Raw genomic sequence first — 20,376 nt, forward strand, 5'->3', positions numbered from 1 at the left:
GGGGGGGGGGGGGTGAGGAATAGCTCCTCCTGCTCATGACAGAATTAAGCGGAAATCTAAATTTCTTGTTTATTTAACAAGTTCCACACCTATAACAACACCTCCCCATCCTAGTCTACCAACACAGCCATATTTTCTTTGCCAGTCTGTGACACACTCACACGATCCAGTTACAAACATTGTTACACTTTGTCCACACAGCAGAAGTGTTGCTTTAAAAAAAAAACAAAAACAAAACAAAAACAAAACAACCACACAAGAACAACAAAACTACATTTGTGCAGCCACCCCGACCCATGCTGCCTAACTGACTGTTGTAGTGCATTCTAGGAAAAGTCTCAGAAGCTACTCCCTAGTGCTTCAGCAGGTGTTACAGTGCCTGAATGATTTCTACACAGAATGACACCAAACTGCACAGGGGCCAATGCATTCTGGCATGTGCTTTCACAGGAAGGGTCTGATCCTACAAGTTGCTGAACACCCTCAAGGCCCATTGAATTCAATGAGAGCTGAAGGTGCTTGATGCCTCATGAGCTGCTCAGCACCTTGCAGGATTGGGCCCAGACTGCACAGACAGAGTGATGACTGGTTACAGGAAGACAGCCATCTACGGTAACTAGTCTATGCTGCTGGCAAGAGGTAACGCTGTTAGCTGCCGGGGTTACTAAAATAATGCTAACCATGTTGTTGGAGGATACAAACCGTTAGAGCCAACCAGGTCACTAACTGGGTACAAAACTGGCTAAGAGTGATAGTGCGGACAGGGTGATGCTACTCTGCAACATTTGAGCAGTAGCAGTAACTGACGCCCAGTTGCAGAGTAGTAATGACCTTGTGCAAGTATTTCTGAATGTTCACTCACCCAACCGATTGCAACGCCTTACCTGCAATGGCAGCTTCTTGGGCTCTGTTCTGAAGCAGTGATTCCACAGCACTTGTTAAGGCTGGCTCTCTCCTTTGAGTCATTTGTTGCTTCCCCTGGTGAGGAGAACACAAGCAGTTTGCATAGTTTCATGACAAAACTGACCAGGACTCAACTCCAGCAGAGATTTCGTGGAGGTGTTGAGAGCAGCCCATTCTCTTAATCCCCTCGGAGATAGCAGCAGCAGGCCAGGGCAGAGGGCAAGGCCACCAGTAGCTTGCTTCTTCCCCAAAGCATTGTTTTCCCATCCAGCCTAAAACAACCAAGACACTCAGAGAAGCAGCCCTTCAGTGACACCTGTAGGAATCTCCCCATCAATGGCATCACCCCTTTGAGACACCCGGTTCTCCAGAATCTCCCTCTATTAGACACCCACCATCTTAACTATGGAGTATTTTAAGCCTTTTGGTGGTAGATAAAGAATTTTATCCTCAATTTTTTCCCCTCCATTGTAGGCTTTACCTTTCCTTTCATCAGAAAGCTGATCCTCCTCTAAAATTGAAATACTTAAAAGAAAATGAACTGGTGGGCATAACAACAAGATTTTTACTTTGCTGATTACTAGTTACAAACTCCGTCTGTCACTCACTTTTTTTTTATTAATGAACAATTTATGTTTTAATAAAATCTTTTTTAAAAAAATCTTTCAGTAGAAGTTGTATAAACATTGAATAAATACAGCAGCACAGGTCAAGACACAGAGGATTAACTCCACTTCGGAGGCTACCAAAGGAATTCGGCCTTTGATATATCCCTTAGGATAGTACAGTAGTACTCTGTATCCAGCATGGAAGCTGTATTAGTTTCCATTACTCTACAGTTGTTTTCCTGGAATCTGATTAGAGAAGAGTCTGAAGAAGCTATTTTCTCCTCAGCGTTTGCTACCACACTTTTCTGTAACTTCCTGCAGACAGAGGGGTTCTTTCTGAAGCAACTCACATGGCATTTAATTAAAAAACCAAAAATATCATTAGTTTCATTGTGGTTTAAAGCTACATATGAATGTGGCGCTTCCCTCCCTACATCACAACCCATTCTGTCTGGTGAGCCTGTCTGCAAGAAAACACAAGGCAAATGTGTTACTTACCGAGGCCTGTTTGGCTGCTTTCTGGCCTGGTGCAAAGACACGTCGTGTAGCTTGTTCTTTGCAAAAACTGATGTGCCTCTCTGCTGCAGCTTCGTTAAACCTTCTCAAGCAGTAAGGACACTGAATATAGTCTGATTACAACAAAGGAACGGGTATGATTGAGTCAACAGCTCATAAGATATTGAGAGAGCATTGACTACTCTCTGGGAGACTAGGACTCAGGAGACCTGGGATCAATTCCCAGCTTTGCCTGTCCTGCTGGGTGACCTTGAGCAAGTCGCTTCCCCTCACTGTGCCTCAATTTCCCCATCAATGCTAAGAACTGCCCTTGGCAAAATTCCACACACCTTGGCAACTACGTTCATTTGATCTGTTTGTTGTAGAAATGAAGGCTGGGTGCCATGATCAATTGCAAGTGTTGAGATTCTTGTTGTTGACATACAGGCAGTGGTGAGCTGGAGCCGGTTCGCACCAGTTCGCGGGAACCGGTTGTTAAATTTAGAAGCCCTTTTAGAACCGATTGTCCCGCGTGGGACAACCGGTTCTAAAAGGGCATTTAAATTTAACAAGCGTTCCCCGCCGCGGCCCCAGCTCACCTCAGCTCTGCCTCCTCCCATGAATGCTCTGCCCTGCTTCTCCTCCCCCCTGCTTCCCGCGAATCAGCTGTTTCTATCAGGTGGTTGGATGGGGCAGGGGTCCCAGGGGGCCATCAGGAATGAGAGGAGGGGTTGGATGGAGCGGCGGGGGGCAGTCAGGGGACAGGGAAGGGGGGTGGATGGGGCAGGGGTCACTGGGGGGTGGGCCACGACCCCCTCGTGGGGTGAGGAGGGAACCAGTTGTTACGATTTTGGCAGCTCATCACTGCATACAGGGCTTGGTCCAAAGCCTACTGAAATCAATGGGAGTTTCTCTCCCCTCTGATATTGCACTACAAATCTCTATTCTGCATTCACTGAGCACAACTGGAGTTCCACATGTGGAATGAATACAGAGTGGGCAAGAGAGCGCTACATTGAGGATGTGTAGCCTGGATCACAGAGTAGCATTTCTTCGCATAAATGTGGAGGATTATATTATGCTTGGTTTTAAAAAAAATAAAATTGAATAAAACTCTAGAAAAATCAGACATTTAACAAAAAAAATGGCAATGTGATTAACCAAAAGGATTACTGTACTATATACTATAGCAGGGGTGGGCAAACTTTTTGGTCCAAGGGCCACATCGGCATTGCAAAACTGTATGGAGGGCCGGGTAGGGAAGGCTGTGCCTCCCCAAACAGCCTGGCCCCTGCCCCTTAGCCACCCCCTCCCACTTCCTGCCCCGACTGCCCCCTCAGAACCCCCGACCCATCCAACCCCCCCTGCTACTTGTCCCCTGACCGTCCCCTCCTGGGACCCCCGCCCCAACCACCCCCCAGGACTCCACCCCCTATTCAATCCCCCCTGCTCCTTGTCCCCTGACTGCCCCCCCCAGAATCTCCACCCCATCCAACCGCCCCCTGCTCCTGTCCCGATTGCCCCTGGGGACCTCCTGCCCCTTATCCAACCCCCCGCCCCCTTACCATGCTGCTCAGAGCAGCAGAAACTCGCAGCCCTGCTGCAGCCAGCCACGCCGCCCGCACTGCCTGGGAGCGGCGGGCCAGACCGCTGGTGGCGTGGCGAGGCGAGGTGAGGCGAGGCTAGGCTACGGGGGAGGAGGGACAGCGGGGGAGGGGCTGGGGACTAGCTTCCCTGGCCGGGAGCTCAGGGGCCAGGCAGGACGGTCCCGCGGGCCGGATGTGGCCCGCAGGCTGTAGTTTGCCCATCTCTGTACTATAGTTTCAACCAATTTGCCTGGTACTGAAGTTAGGTTTGCCAGCCTGTAAGTATCAGGAGTGCCTCTGAAGCCTTTTGTAAAAATCAGCATTACATTTGCTATCCTCCAGTCATCTGGTACAGAGGTACACGAGTTAATTCAGTTTAAACTAAATGGAAGAATAAACAAAAGTACGTCTGCAACTAGGGTCGCTGATTTCAAAAAGGAAAAAACTTTAACTAATTCCCTTAAGTTTTTAGGGAAGTTGCCTGGACTGAAGAACTCAGGGATCTGAATGTAGAGAAGCCTTGGAATCGTTTTAAGTTGAAGTTGCAGAAACTATCTGAAGCCTGCATTCAAAGTGGGGAGGGGAAGGGGGCGAGAAGAGAGGGGAAAGGGGAAATCTCATACAGAAGGGTTGCAAGACCAAACTGGCTCAACAAGCATCTCAAACAGGCTATTAAAAGAAAGCAGAAAGCCTACAAGGAATGGAAAAAAGGGAGGGATCAGCAAGGAAAGCTACCTTTTGGAGGTCAAAAAATGTGAGGCTAAAGTGAGAACTGCAAAAAACCTTACAAAAGGACATTAAAACCAATAGTAAAAGGTTATTTAGCCATATAACTAAAAAGAAAAGAAGAAAAGAAGTGGGACTGCTAAGCATCAAGGATGGGGTAGAGATTAAAGATAAGTCTAGGTAGGGCCCAACACCTAAACAAATACTTTGCCTCAGTATTAAATAACGGGAATGAGGAGCTTGGGGACAATGACAGGGTGGCTAATGGGAACAAGGATATGAAAGTAGAAATTACCACATCCAAGGTGAAAGCAAAACAAACAGCTTAATGAGACCAAATTGGGGGGCCCAGCTAATCTCCATCCAAGAACATTAAATGAATTGGCACATGAAATTGCAAGCCCAATAGCAAGGATTTTTAATGAATCCATAAACTCGGGGGTTATACCCTATGACCGGAGAACTGCAAATATAGTACATATATTTAAGTTAAAGGACCATTAGTTTGATCTTGGTTGTATGCCAAGTCTTAGAACAAATTTTGAAAGACAGAGTAATAAAAGACAGAGGAAAACAGTAAAGGCGATAAAATACAACATGGTTTTACAAAAGGTACACCAACCAGATCTCTTTCTTTGAGAAGATCTTCAATTTTCTAGACAAAGGAAATGCAGTGGATCTAATCTATCTGGATTTCAGTAAAGCATTTGATATAGTTCCACATGGGAAATTATTAAATTGAGAAGATGGGAATGAACATAGAATTGAAAGGTGGGTAAGGAACTGTTTAAAGGGGAGACTACAATGAGTCATACTGATAGTTCACCTATCAGGGTGAAGGGAAGTTACTAATGGAGTTCCTCAAGGATCAGTCTTTTGACCATTAATGATCTTGACACAAAATGTGGGAATGTGCTAATAAAATGTATGGATGACACAGGTTAGGAGATATTGCCAATACAGAGGAGGACTGGAATGCCACACAAGAAGATCTGGATGACCTTGAAAACTGGAGTAGTAGAAATGGGATGAAATTTAATAGTGCAAAGTGTAAGGTCATGTAATTAGGGACTAACAACAAAAGTTTTGCTACAAGCTAGGGATTTACCAGTTGGAAGCAACCGACGAAGAGAAAGACCTGAGTGTTTTGGTCTATCACAGATGACTAAGAGATGCCAATATGATGTGGCCATGAAAAAAACGAATGCAATCCTAGGATGCATTAGGCGAGGTATTTTCAGTACAAGGCACTGGTAAGACCTCATCTGGAATAGTGTGCGCAATTCTGGTCTCCTATGCTTACGAAAGATGAATTCAAACTGGAACAAGTGCAGAGAAAGGCTATTAGGATGATCAGAGGAATGGAGAACCTACTTTACAAAAAGAGACTTAAGGAGTTGGCTTGTTTAGCTTAACAAAATTAAGGCTTAGGGGAGATACGATTGCTCTCTAAGTACATCAGAGGGGTAAACACCAGGGAGGGAGAGGAGTTATTTAAGTTAAGGCCCAATGCTGGCACAAGAACAAATAGATATAAACTGGCCATCAACAAGTTTAGGCTTGAAATTAGATGAAAGTTTCTAACCATCAGAGGAGTGAAGTTCTGGAACAGCCTTCCAAGGGGAGTAGTAGGGGAAAATTACCTAACTTGTTTCATAATTGAGCTGATAAGTTTATGAAGGGGATGGTATGATGCCTAAAATGACACATGGCGCATCTGCATCTCGTATTAGCAGATATCTCCAACAACCAGAGATGGGACACTAGATGGGGAGGGCTCAGAGTTACTAAAATAATTCTTTCCCAGGTGTCTGGCTGGTTGGTCTCACCCACATGCTCAGGGTCTAACAGATCACCATATTTGGGGTCAGGACGGAATCCCCACCCCCCACCCCACACACACACACGCTCTAGGACAGATTGGAAAAGACCATGGTGGGTTTTTGCCTTCCTCTGCAGCATGGGTCACTTACTGGTTTGAACTAGAGTAAATGGTAGATTCTCTGTAACTTGAAGTCTTTAATGATTTGAGGACTTCAATGACTCAGCCAGGGATTATGGGCCTGTTGCAGGAGTGGGTGAAGTTCTGTGGCCTGTCATGTGCAGGAAGTCAGACTAGATTATCATGATGGTCCTTTTTGGCCTTAAAGTCTATGAGAAGCAAGAGGCTCAACTTTCAAAGGTGCTGAGCACCCACACCTCCCTCACTGACCTCTGAAAATCCAAAAGGTGAAATTCATCCCAATGCAGAGGGCCAGCATGAGGCCTATGCCTGACTTACAGTTTATTCCAAGTGGTAAGGGATGAATTTCACCCTTTGTTAGTCAATGCCAGAGTCAGGACTAGAACCCAAGCATCCCAACTCCCACCTCAGAGCTCTGCTACTAGACTGATGAGTTGCTACCATTAAGGTTGAAAGGTCCAATTATTTTTCTTCCTCTGCAATTCATCTATGTTGCTCTACTTCTCCCTGATTCTCTCCTCCTACTACTTACTGAATGCAGAAACCCTCTTTAGCTGCTCCCAGGGCTGCCCCTAATTCATGCTCTGCTCCACCACTACATTTTAAAAACCAATCAGGAATGAGGGAGTTAATGTTCACCTTGGGTTGCGCAGAATGGAGTAAAGCTGAAGCCCATCTGTGAATAACAGGAGCTCATTGTTTTACCAAAGATAAGCAAGCACAAGAGCAGCAGTAAGTGAAACTAAATCACAAACCTGGATTGACGCTTGGAGGTGGAGGAGGAGGAAGGGGTCGGCCCTCTTTCATGGCTTTTGTGACTTGCTTGGCTGACTGAATAGCATTAATAAAGTCCTCATGCCGCTGTCTCCAGTTAGATTTCTTTTCTGGTTGTTTCTGTAAAGGAAATGTATTGCAACAAACTCTATATCTCCATCTATGGGGATATATAAAGACTTTGACTGAGGGTTCTTTGCTAAATAAAATTTCAAGAGGAAGAAGAAATATTAGAAACAGAACAAAATCTTAGTAAGACTCAGAAAAGTGGATTTGACCTATCTCCCCATCCTCACAAATTAACCAGTGCTCCAAGGGACCAATAAAAGAATAGCCTCTCATATCAAGACATTTAGGTCACAGAGGACTATAGTTTATACTGGATGAAATATGAAAGTTAGCATGACAATCACCTCTTCCCCCTCCCCCTTTTGATCTCCTCTTATATTTTTTGCCTCTTGTCTCAATCAAAGTCTGAAATTGGATTCTGCATAGCCTGCTGCTGTTACTAGATCAGCAGCAGCAAACCCTCATCAGCCCGGGCTGGGATCATCAGCCCAGGCTGGGATCATCAGCCCAGGCTGGGATTATTTAGTTGGGGTTGGTCCTGCTTTGAGCAGGGGGTTGGACTAGATAACCTCCTGAGGTCTCTTCCAAACCTAATCTTCTATGATAAACAGCACACAACCATAGTATTGGTATCTGTGAGACAAATGCTGTGTGTGTGCCCCAGTCCTGCTTAGACCCTATGGTTACCACAGCAATACAGATAATGATCTTCCTTAAATAAAGGAATAAAAATTGCTTACTGTTTGAATTTAATAGCAATAAAGCTCTGAAGCTTTGTCCTTGGGACTTTACAGGCCAGAGATGGCTCTTGAGCTGAACCTTGAGCATTCCTGCACCAGATCAGTGTCCTACCATCACTTCCTCTCACGGACCTAACTAGAGAGGAAGCTGTCAGAAGCTTGTATGTTATTCATATGTTTTATTTTTAAGGAAGACTCCTATAAGAACTGAGGCCTCCATGTGTTCCTAACAGTTTCACTGTACACCAGCATGGCTCTTGCACTGAGAAGAAGCCTCAAGTTATGGAGGCAACAAGCCACTTATTAGCACTTGATAAAGACCAAAGGCTAGGGCTGGGGACAGGGGAAGGCAAGAACAAAGCCAGACCCAGTCGAGGAGACAGCATTTCCCAAGACAGAATGCCACACACAGCGAAGAACCCTAGGCTCATTCAGGACACCCATTCATCGCTGGAGTGAATGACAACATTCGTTGACCAAAGATATTAGAATGAAGGCAACATGCCTGCTACAATTTCAACAATACCTTTGGTGGTGGCTGTTTCTTCACTGAGAGAATTTCAGTTCCCTGCAGTCTCTGTTTCAAAGAATTGAAAGGTTTGCGCTTTTTGTTGAAGACTTTCCTGCATATTGGCTCGTGCCTTAACTGGGATGCAAACAAAAAACAAAATCTTATGGCAAAGACCTTATGTTCTGCTAATGCTGCTTCTGTCTAAGGCATTATAATTATTTCTGCCACACTCTGGAATATTGCTAGATCAGAGAAAGCACAAATAACCTATTTACACCACAGGGCAGGACAATACTCTGAATACTGATCAGATCAGTCAGTCTTGTTTCCACAGAGAGAGTGAAAATTCCTTTCAACATCTGTGTTTAATCTACTGGCATTTACTGCCCCATCCCCCACCCCCAAACCCTCACAATTCCCCCATAGATGCATAAAACTTAAAGTAGAGGGGAAAAAGCCTTTGTTTTACCAGAACATCTTGTGCAAAATGTCTTCCACAGGTTTCACAAGCTAGCAAATCTTGACTTCTGGCAGCTGTATAAAATTCAACATATCAAACTATTAGTTTCACAGGATTTCTTGCCCTCACCCCCCAAAAATCAATGGTAAGAGCAGGCCCTATGATTTCTGGAACTGGTTGTATAAAGGGCACTTTCGCACAACGAAAGTCACCTGTGGGTTTTTTCTTCCCCCTTTTGTGATCTCTTCACCTCAGTGGTGGGGTAAATTTCATACCCCACAGGCCTCCATTTCCTCTGTCTGTCTTACCAACTGGAGGAGCCAGCTTCACCATTTCCATACGAGTTACTTTACAGTTTAATATAAGAAATGTTAGGGGTTACCATTCAACTGAAGACTTACCAAGTGGCACATTTAGATACTAGGATGATAAATGCCTAAATGGTTAAATTCTAACTTCGGCTCTAAGCCAACTGAACTTCTCCTATATACTTGTTCTAATGTCCTACTCTCTGCTATTGGAGACAGGTATCTTTAGCATGTCAGTCCCTCTGACATCTCACACTCCAAGCTGTTGGCTTCCTCCCCAGTCCTGCTCCTTCCCCACTGCCCAATGGAAGGAGAGGCTCATGAATCCCCCTCTCTCCTGCCCAGCTGCCAGCTCTGTTTTAACTCTCCACTGTCTCTAGCCTATTGCTTTTCCTGTACCTGTTCCCTGAGAAAGGAGTGATGGACAGGTCATGTTGTGACTCTGGGGAGATGGTGTAGTAATGTGAGGACAAACACAAGAGCCATGTTTAAGCACCAACTGGAGAACTCCTCAACCAGAAAATTCCTACCTTTATTAAACTCCCAGCTGCAACACATCCTGGTCCTCCAGAGAGGACCAGGAATGCTATAAACCCACCACATCTCCCTTTCTTTATAATAAAAGATTAAACACTAAGACAATGTATACAAACAAACACACACACACACACACACACGCGCACACACACCACAATTCAAAATGAACTTTAAATGCAATTGATAAGGGGCTATAGTAGTGCAAATAGTTTTAAGGAATTAAATAGTCCTGAGCAGTATTCTAAAGTTCAAGTCTTTGAAGGGGTCTGATCAGTCTTCCAGGCCATGTTCTCATTTCCATATTGAGTTTGTGCAGGGAGTTCCCTGTGGAGGAAGATCACTTTCCGACAAAGTACCTGCAGGTTCCAGATCCTCTCTTTGTTGTCAGGAAACACTGCAGATGAACCTGATCCCTCCAGAGAAGTACAGGCGGAGTTCCCACTAGGTAGGATGTGGGAATTTCTGCCAAGTTCCGAACAGTTCCAAATGTCTGGGAGCTTTTAAGCCAAACTTCGTTCCCTGGTCTCAGTTCAGGTAGTGCTTTTGTTCTGTGCTGAACATTCAAATTTAGTTGTTGCTGAATTTTTATTTTGGTATACGGTTTTTTAAATTCCTTCAGGTTGGACCACTTAGGTTTAAGCTGAATCAGGTAAAGGCATCCTGGATCATCTTCCCATCAGAAGTTCTGCTGGAGATAGTTCAGACAGTGTTGACCGACAGGCCAAGGAATGCTTCATCCAGTGATTTTTGCAGAAGTCTTTTTAAAGTCCACACTGCTCTCTGCACCTCCTCATTACTCTGGGATAATGTGGACAACTAGTACAATGTTCAAAATCAAAGTCTTGTGCAAATGCTAGGAAGGTTTCAGAGGTAAACTGAGGCTCATTATTAGATATGAGGACTTCTGGAGCTCTATATCTTGCAACTACTGACTTTGGTTTCTGGATGACCTGTGCTGATGAAGTCTGTCAATATATCTGGAAAAGTAATCAATCAACTACAATAATGCATGTATGCCCTTTCCAGAAAAACAAATCTGTGACTAACCACTGCCATGGTCTGTCAGGTAGCTCTGCAGAGAGTAATGGTTCTGGTGTTTCCCCCCGCCCCAAACACACACACACTTTTACATATCTTGCAGCCCTCTACTAAAGTCTGAACTTGCCTACTCAGACCAGGCCACCATATGGATTGTTGTGCTTGTGCTGGGTCCTTGTTTATACTTTGGAGTCCATGGATTTTGGCGAGCATCTCTTTCTGAAGCACCACAGGGATAAGAATGCATTGTCCTTTCAGAAACACCATCCACTGTGTGAAGGTCCTACCAATATGGGTCTGCTGGAAGGTGACTCCTTTGACCTCACCTTCTTCGGCAGAGTTGAGTCAGTTTCTGGCAAGTCTCATCCTTTAGTTGTTCATCTCTAATTTTCTGATGTTAGCTGGCAGCTGCTAGAATTGCTGCCAGAATGAGGTCATTAAACCTTTGACATCTTTCTCTAAAGCCTTTTCATCTTCTGGTGCTGGCTGCTCAATTGGGGCTCCAGACAGAGTGTTTGTTTCTATGTGTTTTCTCTGGTACATGTTGAAAAAAAATTGCATCACCCACAGTCAAAAATCTCTGAATTGTAGGTGGAAGATACGATGCCCTGCTCATGTCACCCAAAACTGAGTTACCGCCCTGACTCAGCAAGTGAGCCTTGCTGCTGCTAAGCTGTGAGTCAGCCCACTGATACATCAGCTTGTCTGCCTTGCCAGCAAACTCCTCAGGACTCTGCCAGCCCAAACCTTTCCTAGCAGGTAACACACAGTCAATCCCCATTCCCAAGTTCCTCAGGGACATCTTTTCACTGGACACTCACAGAAGTTCACTGCCACGCCAGCCTGGTACTTTGGCTGAGGATTTTGCTCTTAAGCTTAATATGCAGCACTCAGATGTTTTTGTAACAAAACAAGACTCCAATGAATCTATCTATCTATGCCACTTGTTACACATGAAAAGAAAACAAGCAAGATCGGAATGTAAATGTGGAAGAACAACAGATTTTGTTCCCGAGTTCAGAAAAATATTTGTAACATGTTATCTTACCGCTTTTAGAACAGACTCTTTGTCTCTGGTTGTTTTTCTACAATTAGCACAGACCTTGCAAACTAACAGGCCTGCTTCAATTAGCACAAACTCAGCAGGCTGAGAGAACAGGCTGGGAGACCTATTGCTTTCTAATAATACAAGACAAATCCAGGGTCTGTACTGGACCATACTTTACCCAAAGCATTTATATTACTTTTAATCCAACAACATGAAGCCTTAAAGACACGGATTATGACACTGGCAAATTGGGGGACTGAGTGTATCAGGCCTGATGAGAATTACAGGATAGTGTGCCCTCTGCCAGTTGGCATTGAGGGGCTCCCTCAGTTACAGGTCATTCAGTGGTTTTGAATCCAATAATCCCCGTAGGGCTTGTGATCTGTTTCGGTGTTAAAATTCAAGCCAGATATGCAGAGGACCAAGGGATTGCTAGAGCTTCCTTTTCCACCTGAGTATGCCACTGATCAGCTTCTGTAAGGCTTCTTGATATGAATGCAACAGGTCTCATGTCTCCTGGCTGCTTTTGCGTGAGCACTACCCCATATGAAGAGGCATCTGTTGACAGATAGTTTACTGAATATCGTGTAAGAACAGGCAGAGATGTCAGTAGTTCTTTTATACAATTAAATGCATTTTGTGGTGCAGTCCACCAGATCACATATTGTGATCATTAAGAAAATCTCTTAAAAGATTTTTAGAGGAGCTAAAATTGGTAAGAATTTCCCCAAATGATCTGTCGTGACCAGGCATCTTCTTACAGTAGAAACATCTTTGGGGTCAGGTAAGGTGAATAACGCTTTCAGTTTGTTGGAAATCAGCTGAATTCCGTTTGCCAAGTATGTGTCCTATAAATTTTATCTGCTTCTTTCCAAATTCACATTTCTGAGTGACCTTGTTGAAAACATCTCAAAACTGCATGTAATGACACACAGTGTTCATTTTTATCTCTACCATCTACCAACATATCTGCATTGCAAAGGATACCAGACGAACCTGACACAATCTGAGACAGTCTTTTTTGGAAATGCTTTGGTGCTGAAGATATGCCAAATGGAAAACGATTCAAACAGTACCTTCCAAATGGGGAGGAGTATCGTTAACAGATTCTTTAGCAAGGGGGATTTGCTAGAAGGCTGGGATAGTATCTAACTTTAAGACTTGTGTTTGGTTAAATGCAGGAACCATGTGTCTTTCTCTACACATGCTTTTATTAAGTTGTCTAAGAGCCACACAAATCGAGATTTTGCCAGTGGGCTTTGGTATACAGCCACCCCCCACACCAGTCACAGGGGGACTCTTGCCCAGACATTTTTCCATTCTTCTTTGACTTTCCCTACCAAAGCTATAGAAATGCAGCATGGGGCTGTGAAAGCAAAGGGAGTGGTTGATGGCAATCAGTTTTATTTTGTACTCCCAACTGCTTCCCTACCATGGTGCAGACATGTGGATACACCTCCTGTATAGTTTGCTTTGTGCATTAGTACCAAAGCTCTGTACAAATTCTCATGAGTGATGTACCCGGATACGTGGATGCCAATATCTAAACCGTATTCTTAAATTTATTCACCTAAATTAGGGTTATTGCTGATTATGTGCTCTATGTATCATGTGACTTTTAAAAACAAAACTTTGTATTTGTGGATAATCTAAGCACTATACCCAGATGTACAGACCCTCATCTCAACCTACGTATTACGTAATTATTTTAACATTAGCTTTAATAAAAATTTTAAATGTACTCATTGTGAGAGGTGGCTGATTAGCAACCCTAGAGACTGAAATGTAGGGGCAAATACAGCACAAGTACCCTAAGGTGGAGTGGCCACCTCGAGGCAGTTAATCTTCCATGGCAATTCAAATCCTTGGCCTCTCTACTGACTTTGCACACAAGCATGCCAATTTCGCTGGTTTTCCCTTAAGAACTGACTGCAACAGTTTATTTTCCATAGGCCAAAACAGTAATCAGATAATAGCACATTTTAGTTATTACTACCCATTAGAACTGGTCAACAAATTTTTGGTGAGCATTTTCCATTGAAAATTAAATTTTTAAGGGGAAAAAGGGTATTGGAATATGCTCTTAGTTTTCGAAACAAATTTCAAGAAGTTTAACATTTCAAGCTTTCTTTTTCAAAACAGCGAGAAAATTCCCATTCTTTCTTCCCACACCAGAAAACCATGAAAGTTTTTTGTTTTTTTTTTTAAGTGAGATAAAGTACCATTTTACTTTTCTAGTGGGAAAACAAGTTCACCAGTGAGAGAAAAAGGGAAACCCCCTTTTTTTTCCCTGAAACAAAAAATTTAAAAGCTTTTCATTTTGAGAAATTCCATTTCGAATTCTCATACAAAGATATGTAAAAAACAAATCAAATGATTGGTATTTTTTACTTAAAAACCACCACCTCCAATGACCATGCAGGAATCAAGTCTTCTACATAGAGTTGAAAGCTCTCTAGGCAGTTATCTAGTCACCCATGAACCATCTTTAACAAGTGCTAATGAGACTTTAGATTAGGGGTCAGCAACCTTTCAGAAATGGTGTGCCAAGTCTTCATTTATTCACTCCAACATAAGGTTTCGTGTGCCAATAATACATTTTAACGTTTTTAGAAGGTCTCTTTCTTTAAGTCTATAATGTATAACTAAACTATTGTTGTATGTAAAGTAAATAAGGTTTTAAAAATGTTTAAGAAGCTTCATTTAAAATTAAATTAAAATGCAAAGCCTCCCGGACCACTGGCCAGGACCCGGGCAGTGTGAGTGCCACTGAAAATCAGCTAGCGTGCCGCCTTTGGCACGCATGCCATAGGTTGCCTACCCCTGCTTTAGATAAAACCTAGAACAAAGAGTGGTGTAACTAACATTTGTGAAGGGGTTAACTTTTGATTTCCCTAGTATTTTAATATCTGGAATGTAGTGTATGAGACTGGAACAGTAACTTGTATAAACAAAAGCTGAAATTGCCATATACACTATGAAACAAAATGTAGGGGTACCTTCGATTGAGACTACAAAGGAAATCAGTATTGCAAAACCATTTACTGAGATTAAAGTAGACCTGATCTTCCTCATGTTGCCTTCAGCATGGCAAAGAACAAGGTCATTCTATGACATCATAATAGAAGAGTGGAGATGTGATACAATACAGAGAGTATGTCACTACAGAGATTACAGCTCACTTAAAAAAAGGAGAAGCTGGATGCCCACACTCAGGTTTTGCTTTATTCCAATCCTTTTCATTCATAAACCACATAAAAAAATTAGGATCCTTAATGATGCAGTGACTCAGTCAACTGGAAGATGATTGCCTATATTTTTAAAAGCAGTAAGACACATTTTGTTATTACAAATGTGACACAGCCTTTTTTCTTTTGTGACAGAATATTTAGCAGATGCATTAAATAATGTTCAAGAAAGATTTTATTTTGTAGCAGTAATGTTCACTTGCAAGTTAATTTTGTATTAAGGGGCTAGCAGAAGTTTAGTATTTGTTCAAATAGCTGGGAGTGATCCAGACTAAGCCAAGCAGTAGGTTCATTAATACATAAGGATGTATGTATAATGGCATATCAGCTAACAGCCTGTATGACAAACCCAGTAAGTTATAAGTTTGCATATTTAGACACAGCCACCTTTCTATTTTAAATGCATGCATGCATCCGAAGAAGTGAGGTTTTTACCCACAAAAGCTTATGCCCAAATAAATCTGTTAGTCTTTAAGGTTCCACCAGACTCCTTGTTGTTTTTGTAGATACAGACTAACACGGCTACCCCGATACTTTCTATTTTAAAGTTATGCTGTACCAAACCCAATATGGAAGATAACTGCAGGCATTTTGGGAAGCCACAAATGTTTGATCAGTTTCATGTATACAAGTAAAAACTAAACATAAAACTTCACATGCCATATTCCTAATAGTTTCCTTATGATCTTTCGTGTCATACGAAGATCTGGAGGTACAAGGAAAGAAGAGAGCAGTGTATATTAGTACTTACCCCTAATTTCTCAAATTTCTGAGGGAAGCAAAACCATTTTCAAGTGCTCTTGAATAGGTGCTTACAAGAGCTGGTCAGTGCCAGCTTAAAGCTGTATATTGGAAAGTCAGGGATCCAAAGAACAACAGAGCAAAAGGGGTGGGGGGGGACATGAAGTATTTCTTGGGGAATACTTCAGGAAATACCTGAAAAATTCCTAGGTAGCCTAAATGTATTTTTATAGCAAATTGCAAACTTGATTATACAAAATGAAAAATATGTCCTAAAAACCCCCCAAAACTATTCATGTACAATGTCAGAATCTAAGGAATCTAAACTTGGGAATTAGTTAAGTTATGTTAAACTAAAACATGATAGTAGCAAGTAGAGCTGTGGAGGATGGAAATTCCATTTTGAGGATTATTAATTTTGTTTTCATTATAATTTGGAAAAGCCTGCAAGTTCAAAATTCTCTACAGAAGATTGACAAAAGAAATCATTGGATAATCAAAAAAAAAAACCTTCAATTTTATAATATACAATACAAAATACAATTTTCAAAACAAAGTACTGTAGTTTCAAAGTGAAATATCAAAAGGTTTCATTTTGAAACTGTCAGAATGTCACTGTTTTCCATCAAAGTAAAATTTCAGTGAAATTGACATGAGTTTGCTAAGCATCACAGTTTTGATTGAACTGCATTTTTCAAGGGGAAAATGGTTCTCTCAAAGTTTTCTTTCAAACCAACAACAGTACCATGTCTTAACACAACACAAATCTGATTTCATATCAATCTCTCCACACTGAGCACAGCATTAGGCAAAAACAGTAGATTGCTGGAGTGTACCTGTAAAGAGGTCCAACCCCGCCCCCCTCCATTTATGGCGGGAGGGGAAACAAAACAAAACACAGACTTGCAGGTCTAAGGGTCTGCACGTAATCTCATAGAAGTGAAGGCAAGGTTTGCCACTTAGCACTATGAGACTCTTGGCAAGTTTTTTTTATTGTAGCAGACATTAGGAAAAGAATACCAAGGCATATATAGTAACTTGATTACAACAATTAGCAGTGACATCGTTAACAATGGAGTACCAAAGTAATTTTATAACCTTTTGCTCTATTCCATTAGCTCTCCTCAATTTCATTGTTTCCAACCAACATCTTTTTAACCTCTATTCCACCCACTGTTCTCTCCCTTTTAAAAACACTCTTGACTTCTCCATTGTCTTTGTTCCTGCTCTGGCCTGCTCTTGTTATCCTTACCTTTCATTTATTTTTGCTCTATAGAGGTGGTAAACCAAGAGAGAAAGGAAATAATACAGTAATAAAGCAGCAATGGGAAGAACAGGCCTGCTTCACCTTCCTGTAGGCAACTAGAGCATAGAAACATTCCCAAACTGGCTTATAGAGTATTACTAACATTCTCATGGCATAATGTAAGGCATATCAGGACACTGACTGTGGCAAATCAAATATCAGAATAGCTAAAGAAATTGTGATTACTCTTTAGGTATGGACAAAATAAATTAAGATTTTTCTTGCTTGATCTGGCACAGAGTTTTGGCAGCAAAGCCTAGCTACAAGCAGAATACCCTTTTTCATGACTTCCCATCTCTGCTTCAGCAACTGAACATAATATCCAACTGCAGAGGATTATGGTTTGTGTACTTTAGCAGACAGATCATAGTACTCTTTTAGAACATGTGGCAATATTTCTAATAAACTCATGTTCATTAACCCACAAAATTACACTTTACTCTAAATATTAAGCTTTGCACGTTACTCACCTGTTCCATGCATCTGACTCATCTCTATATGAGAGTTTCTCAAATTCCCTCTTTAAACACTTTCAGGAAACATGGGTGCTAGGTGGTCAACTTTTACTTGCACAGTTCAACTGCTTGCAATAATCCAAGTTGCCAGTTATTAGCAACCAAATAATTAACCATTATGACACATACATCCTGCCCTATCCTATGATATACATGAAAACTAGTATAGCTAAAAGTCAAATGAAAGCATGAACAAAGGTGTTTTTGTCAAACAGGACTTCTACAAAATTCCCCCCCCCCCCTCAGATATCATAATTAGGTGAGCTAATTTCTACAGATAGAACGTGGGAAGAGATTTGAGAGATAACTGGTTTTAGGTTTGAATTTCAATAGTTCAATCTCACAAGCAGCAATAGATGTTATAACCAAAGCACTCTGAAAAGTTTCTATACACAGAGGATTCACACTGCTTTCTGCTCATCTTCATTTAGTGTTCATAAGGACAACAGAAAGGGAAATGTATGTACTGCTGTGTCAGTTCATATTAGGGATCAACAGAAATTTAAACAATTACATCAGACCCATAGAGGAGAGAAAATTTGTATTGAAGAACTTAAAGAAACTTCCAAAAGCAATAAAACAACCTGACAAAAACTTAAGAAAAACTAAGAAAAAACTATGAAAAAAATATTTTTTTCTTTTTTAAGCCTCACAGGCAGCAGTCCTAAAGTGCTCAGGATTTAGCCAACTGGGATGAGATTAAATTAACAGTAATTTAAATTCTTTCCTCTTATATCCTGGGCACCAGTCCAGAATTCTTCCAAAAATAGTACCAGATATCCTAGAAATAGGTTATGATTCTACCAGAATCTCCCACCCGTAAGCAGCATACACAGAGACTTTTACATTGAGCTGACCATGGCAAGACGGCATGAAAGGATGTTCATGTTGTGGTCCTGTGGAACTACAAAGATTAGGTACTTCCCTTTTCTGCTCATAAAGGGGCAACTCTTGCTCACCTTTCTGAGGTGTATAGGCCCACTGCCATCAACAGAATGACAGATATCAAAGCCAATGCTAGAGTCAGAACTAAGATGTTTACGGTGTCTGATTAGGATGAACCACTGCCCATCTCCAAGAGGTTCCTGCCTAGGTCATGGATGATTTAGACCCCATACAGCACCAATGTTTACATTTATAGTTTAGCTCCCTCACAGTGCAATGCTAAGGCTGCAGAGTTAAGGTCCCAGAAAGTCAGGAAGTGCAACAGAATTTTTATTGTGTCACATGTATGTAGCATACTCTACTCCTTTTTATCTGGGTGTGTATAGTTTTTATTTATTACTGTTTGAATATTTTATAGCAAACACTGTATGCAAAAAACTGTTCAATACAGCCAAGTTAATTTCATAAGGAAATTATGATGTTAATGTTGCTAACTTTGATTTTAAATGTACAACCTAAATCTTGCATTAAATATCTTTAATTATTTCACTCGCCAAATGAAATGGAACGCACAACCATGTGAATTTAGACAACCCTTAAATTTAAAACAGTTTTCTAAACATCTCTCTTAAAATGTGATTTTCCAATACTCTTCACAATAGTATTCAAACAGCAATAGATACCTCAGACAGCTGGAGAGGGCTTGGGGGAAAATACTGCATATTCTTGATATACTGAACTGTGCTAAGGTCAAAGCATGGTTTCCAACTGAACCTGCATTTAAATACCATTATAAAAGGAGGGAAAGTTATTTTATGCACATTCAGATAGGTAAATCTAATCAGGAAACAGAACCGAGGTCTCTTGAATCACAATAGTTAATTTTTCTCAATATATACAAAACCTGTTGCATAGAAGATATATATTTTTCTGTAATTTAAGTATCCTAACACGCTCCCAGTGCAACTCAGTTTATAAATAACTGCCATGTTATGTTCATGACAGAAAATACAGTAATACTACTGTAAATTTTAATTTGTAACCAAAAATTGTTTCAGCTGTGTGGCCATCTTTTTAAATGTAATTACTGGATCTGGTTATAGAAAAATTCAAATACCATGTTATGAACTTGTGTCCATGATGGGACAAGGTTAAAAGAGTCATTGTCTTCCCAAGATCCTAGCACAAAGAACAATGCAAAGAACTTTCCACAATATGAAAGTCATCTGTTCCACTACGACAGCTTGAGCCCTTGAACGTTCTGTCTCAGATTGAGCAGTTCTTTTTCTTGCCTTGTTTTTTCCAACTTGAAGGCTAATTTGTTGGCTTTCTTCTCCAATCTCCGTTCCTGCAAACATGAATGACTTACACATTAAAAACCTATTTGAGATTTGCAGAGAAGTATATAATTCACTCCCCAACACCTTCACAATCTAAAGGAGATATCTGAATAATTTCAGAGAGATGCTAAATAAGGCCTGGTTTACACATAAAAAAAACCACTTAGGTTGACTTAGCAACATCGCTCATGGGTATGAAAAATTCATACCTAAGAGATATAGTTAAGACAACCTATGCCCCAGTGCAGTCACCACTATGTTGATGGAAGTAAGCGTCTACACTACAGCGGAATAGCTGCAGTGATGCAACAGTACCGTTGTAGCACCTGTAGCATAGGGTGCCCCACGTATCTTACTCCTGGGGGCATTCTGTGCCAAAAAATTTAAAAAATTCTCCAAATTTTATTTGTCAAAAGAACACTACATAATCATGCCAGTTTCAATTATTTTGGTAATTTATTTCAAAATACCTGTCACCAAGTATGTTTGTAACAATTCAGACACACAGAAAATCTCCCCCAGGAGTAGAGTTAGAAACCCGTGACAACCCAGTTCCTTTTTCTCTGTACCCCCCC

At 41.5% G+C, this 20,376-nt stretch overlaps 2 protein-coding genes across 2 annotated transcripts in view; both read right to left on the bottom strand.

Moving 5' to 3' along the window:
• The window catches only part of ZC2HC1B (zinc finger C2HC-type containing 1B), a 20,100-nt gene extending 4,629 nt beyond the window's left edge, over positions 1–15,471 (bottom strand). Inside the window, exons 1-6 of the mRNA XM_024220028.2 lie at positions 14,949–15,471; positions 8,845–8,909; positions 8,391–8,510; positions 7,037–7,175; positions 2,010–2,140; positions 885–978 (exon numbers count right to left, since the gene is read on the bottom strand). Coding sequence (XP_024075796.1) covers positions 885–978; positions 2,010–2,140; positions 7,037–7,175; positions 8,391–8,510; positions 8,845–8,909; positions 14,949–15,009 — 610 coding nt within the window. The 5' untranslated portion in view covers positions 15,010–15,471. The remainder of the gene's footprint in view (positions 1–884; positions 979–2,009; positions 2,141–7,036; positions 7,176–8,390; positions 8,511–8,844; positions 8,910–14,948) is intronic.
• A 4,067-nt stretch (positions 15,472–19,538) lies between these two features.
• LTV1 (LTV1 ribosome biogenesis factor) overlaps positions 19,539–20,376 on the bottom strand; it is a 13,541-nt gene continuing 12,703 nt past the window's right edge. Inside the window, exon 11 of the mRNA XM_026649776.2 lies at positions 19,539–19,809. Coding sequence (XP_026505561.1) covers positions 19,696–19,809 — 114 coding nt within the window. The 3' untranslated portion in view covers positions 19,539–19,695. The remainder of the gene's footprint in view (positions 19,810–20,376) is intronic.

Source organism: Terrapene carolina, unplaced genomic scaffold (assembly GCF_002925995.2).
Source record: "Terrapene carolina triunguis isolate 2854851 unplaced genomic scaffold, T_m_triunguis-2.0 Scaffold85, whole genome shotgun sequence".
NCBI classification, from domain to species: Eukaryota; Metazoa; Chordata; order Testudines; family Emydidae; genus Terrapene; species Terrapene triunguis.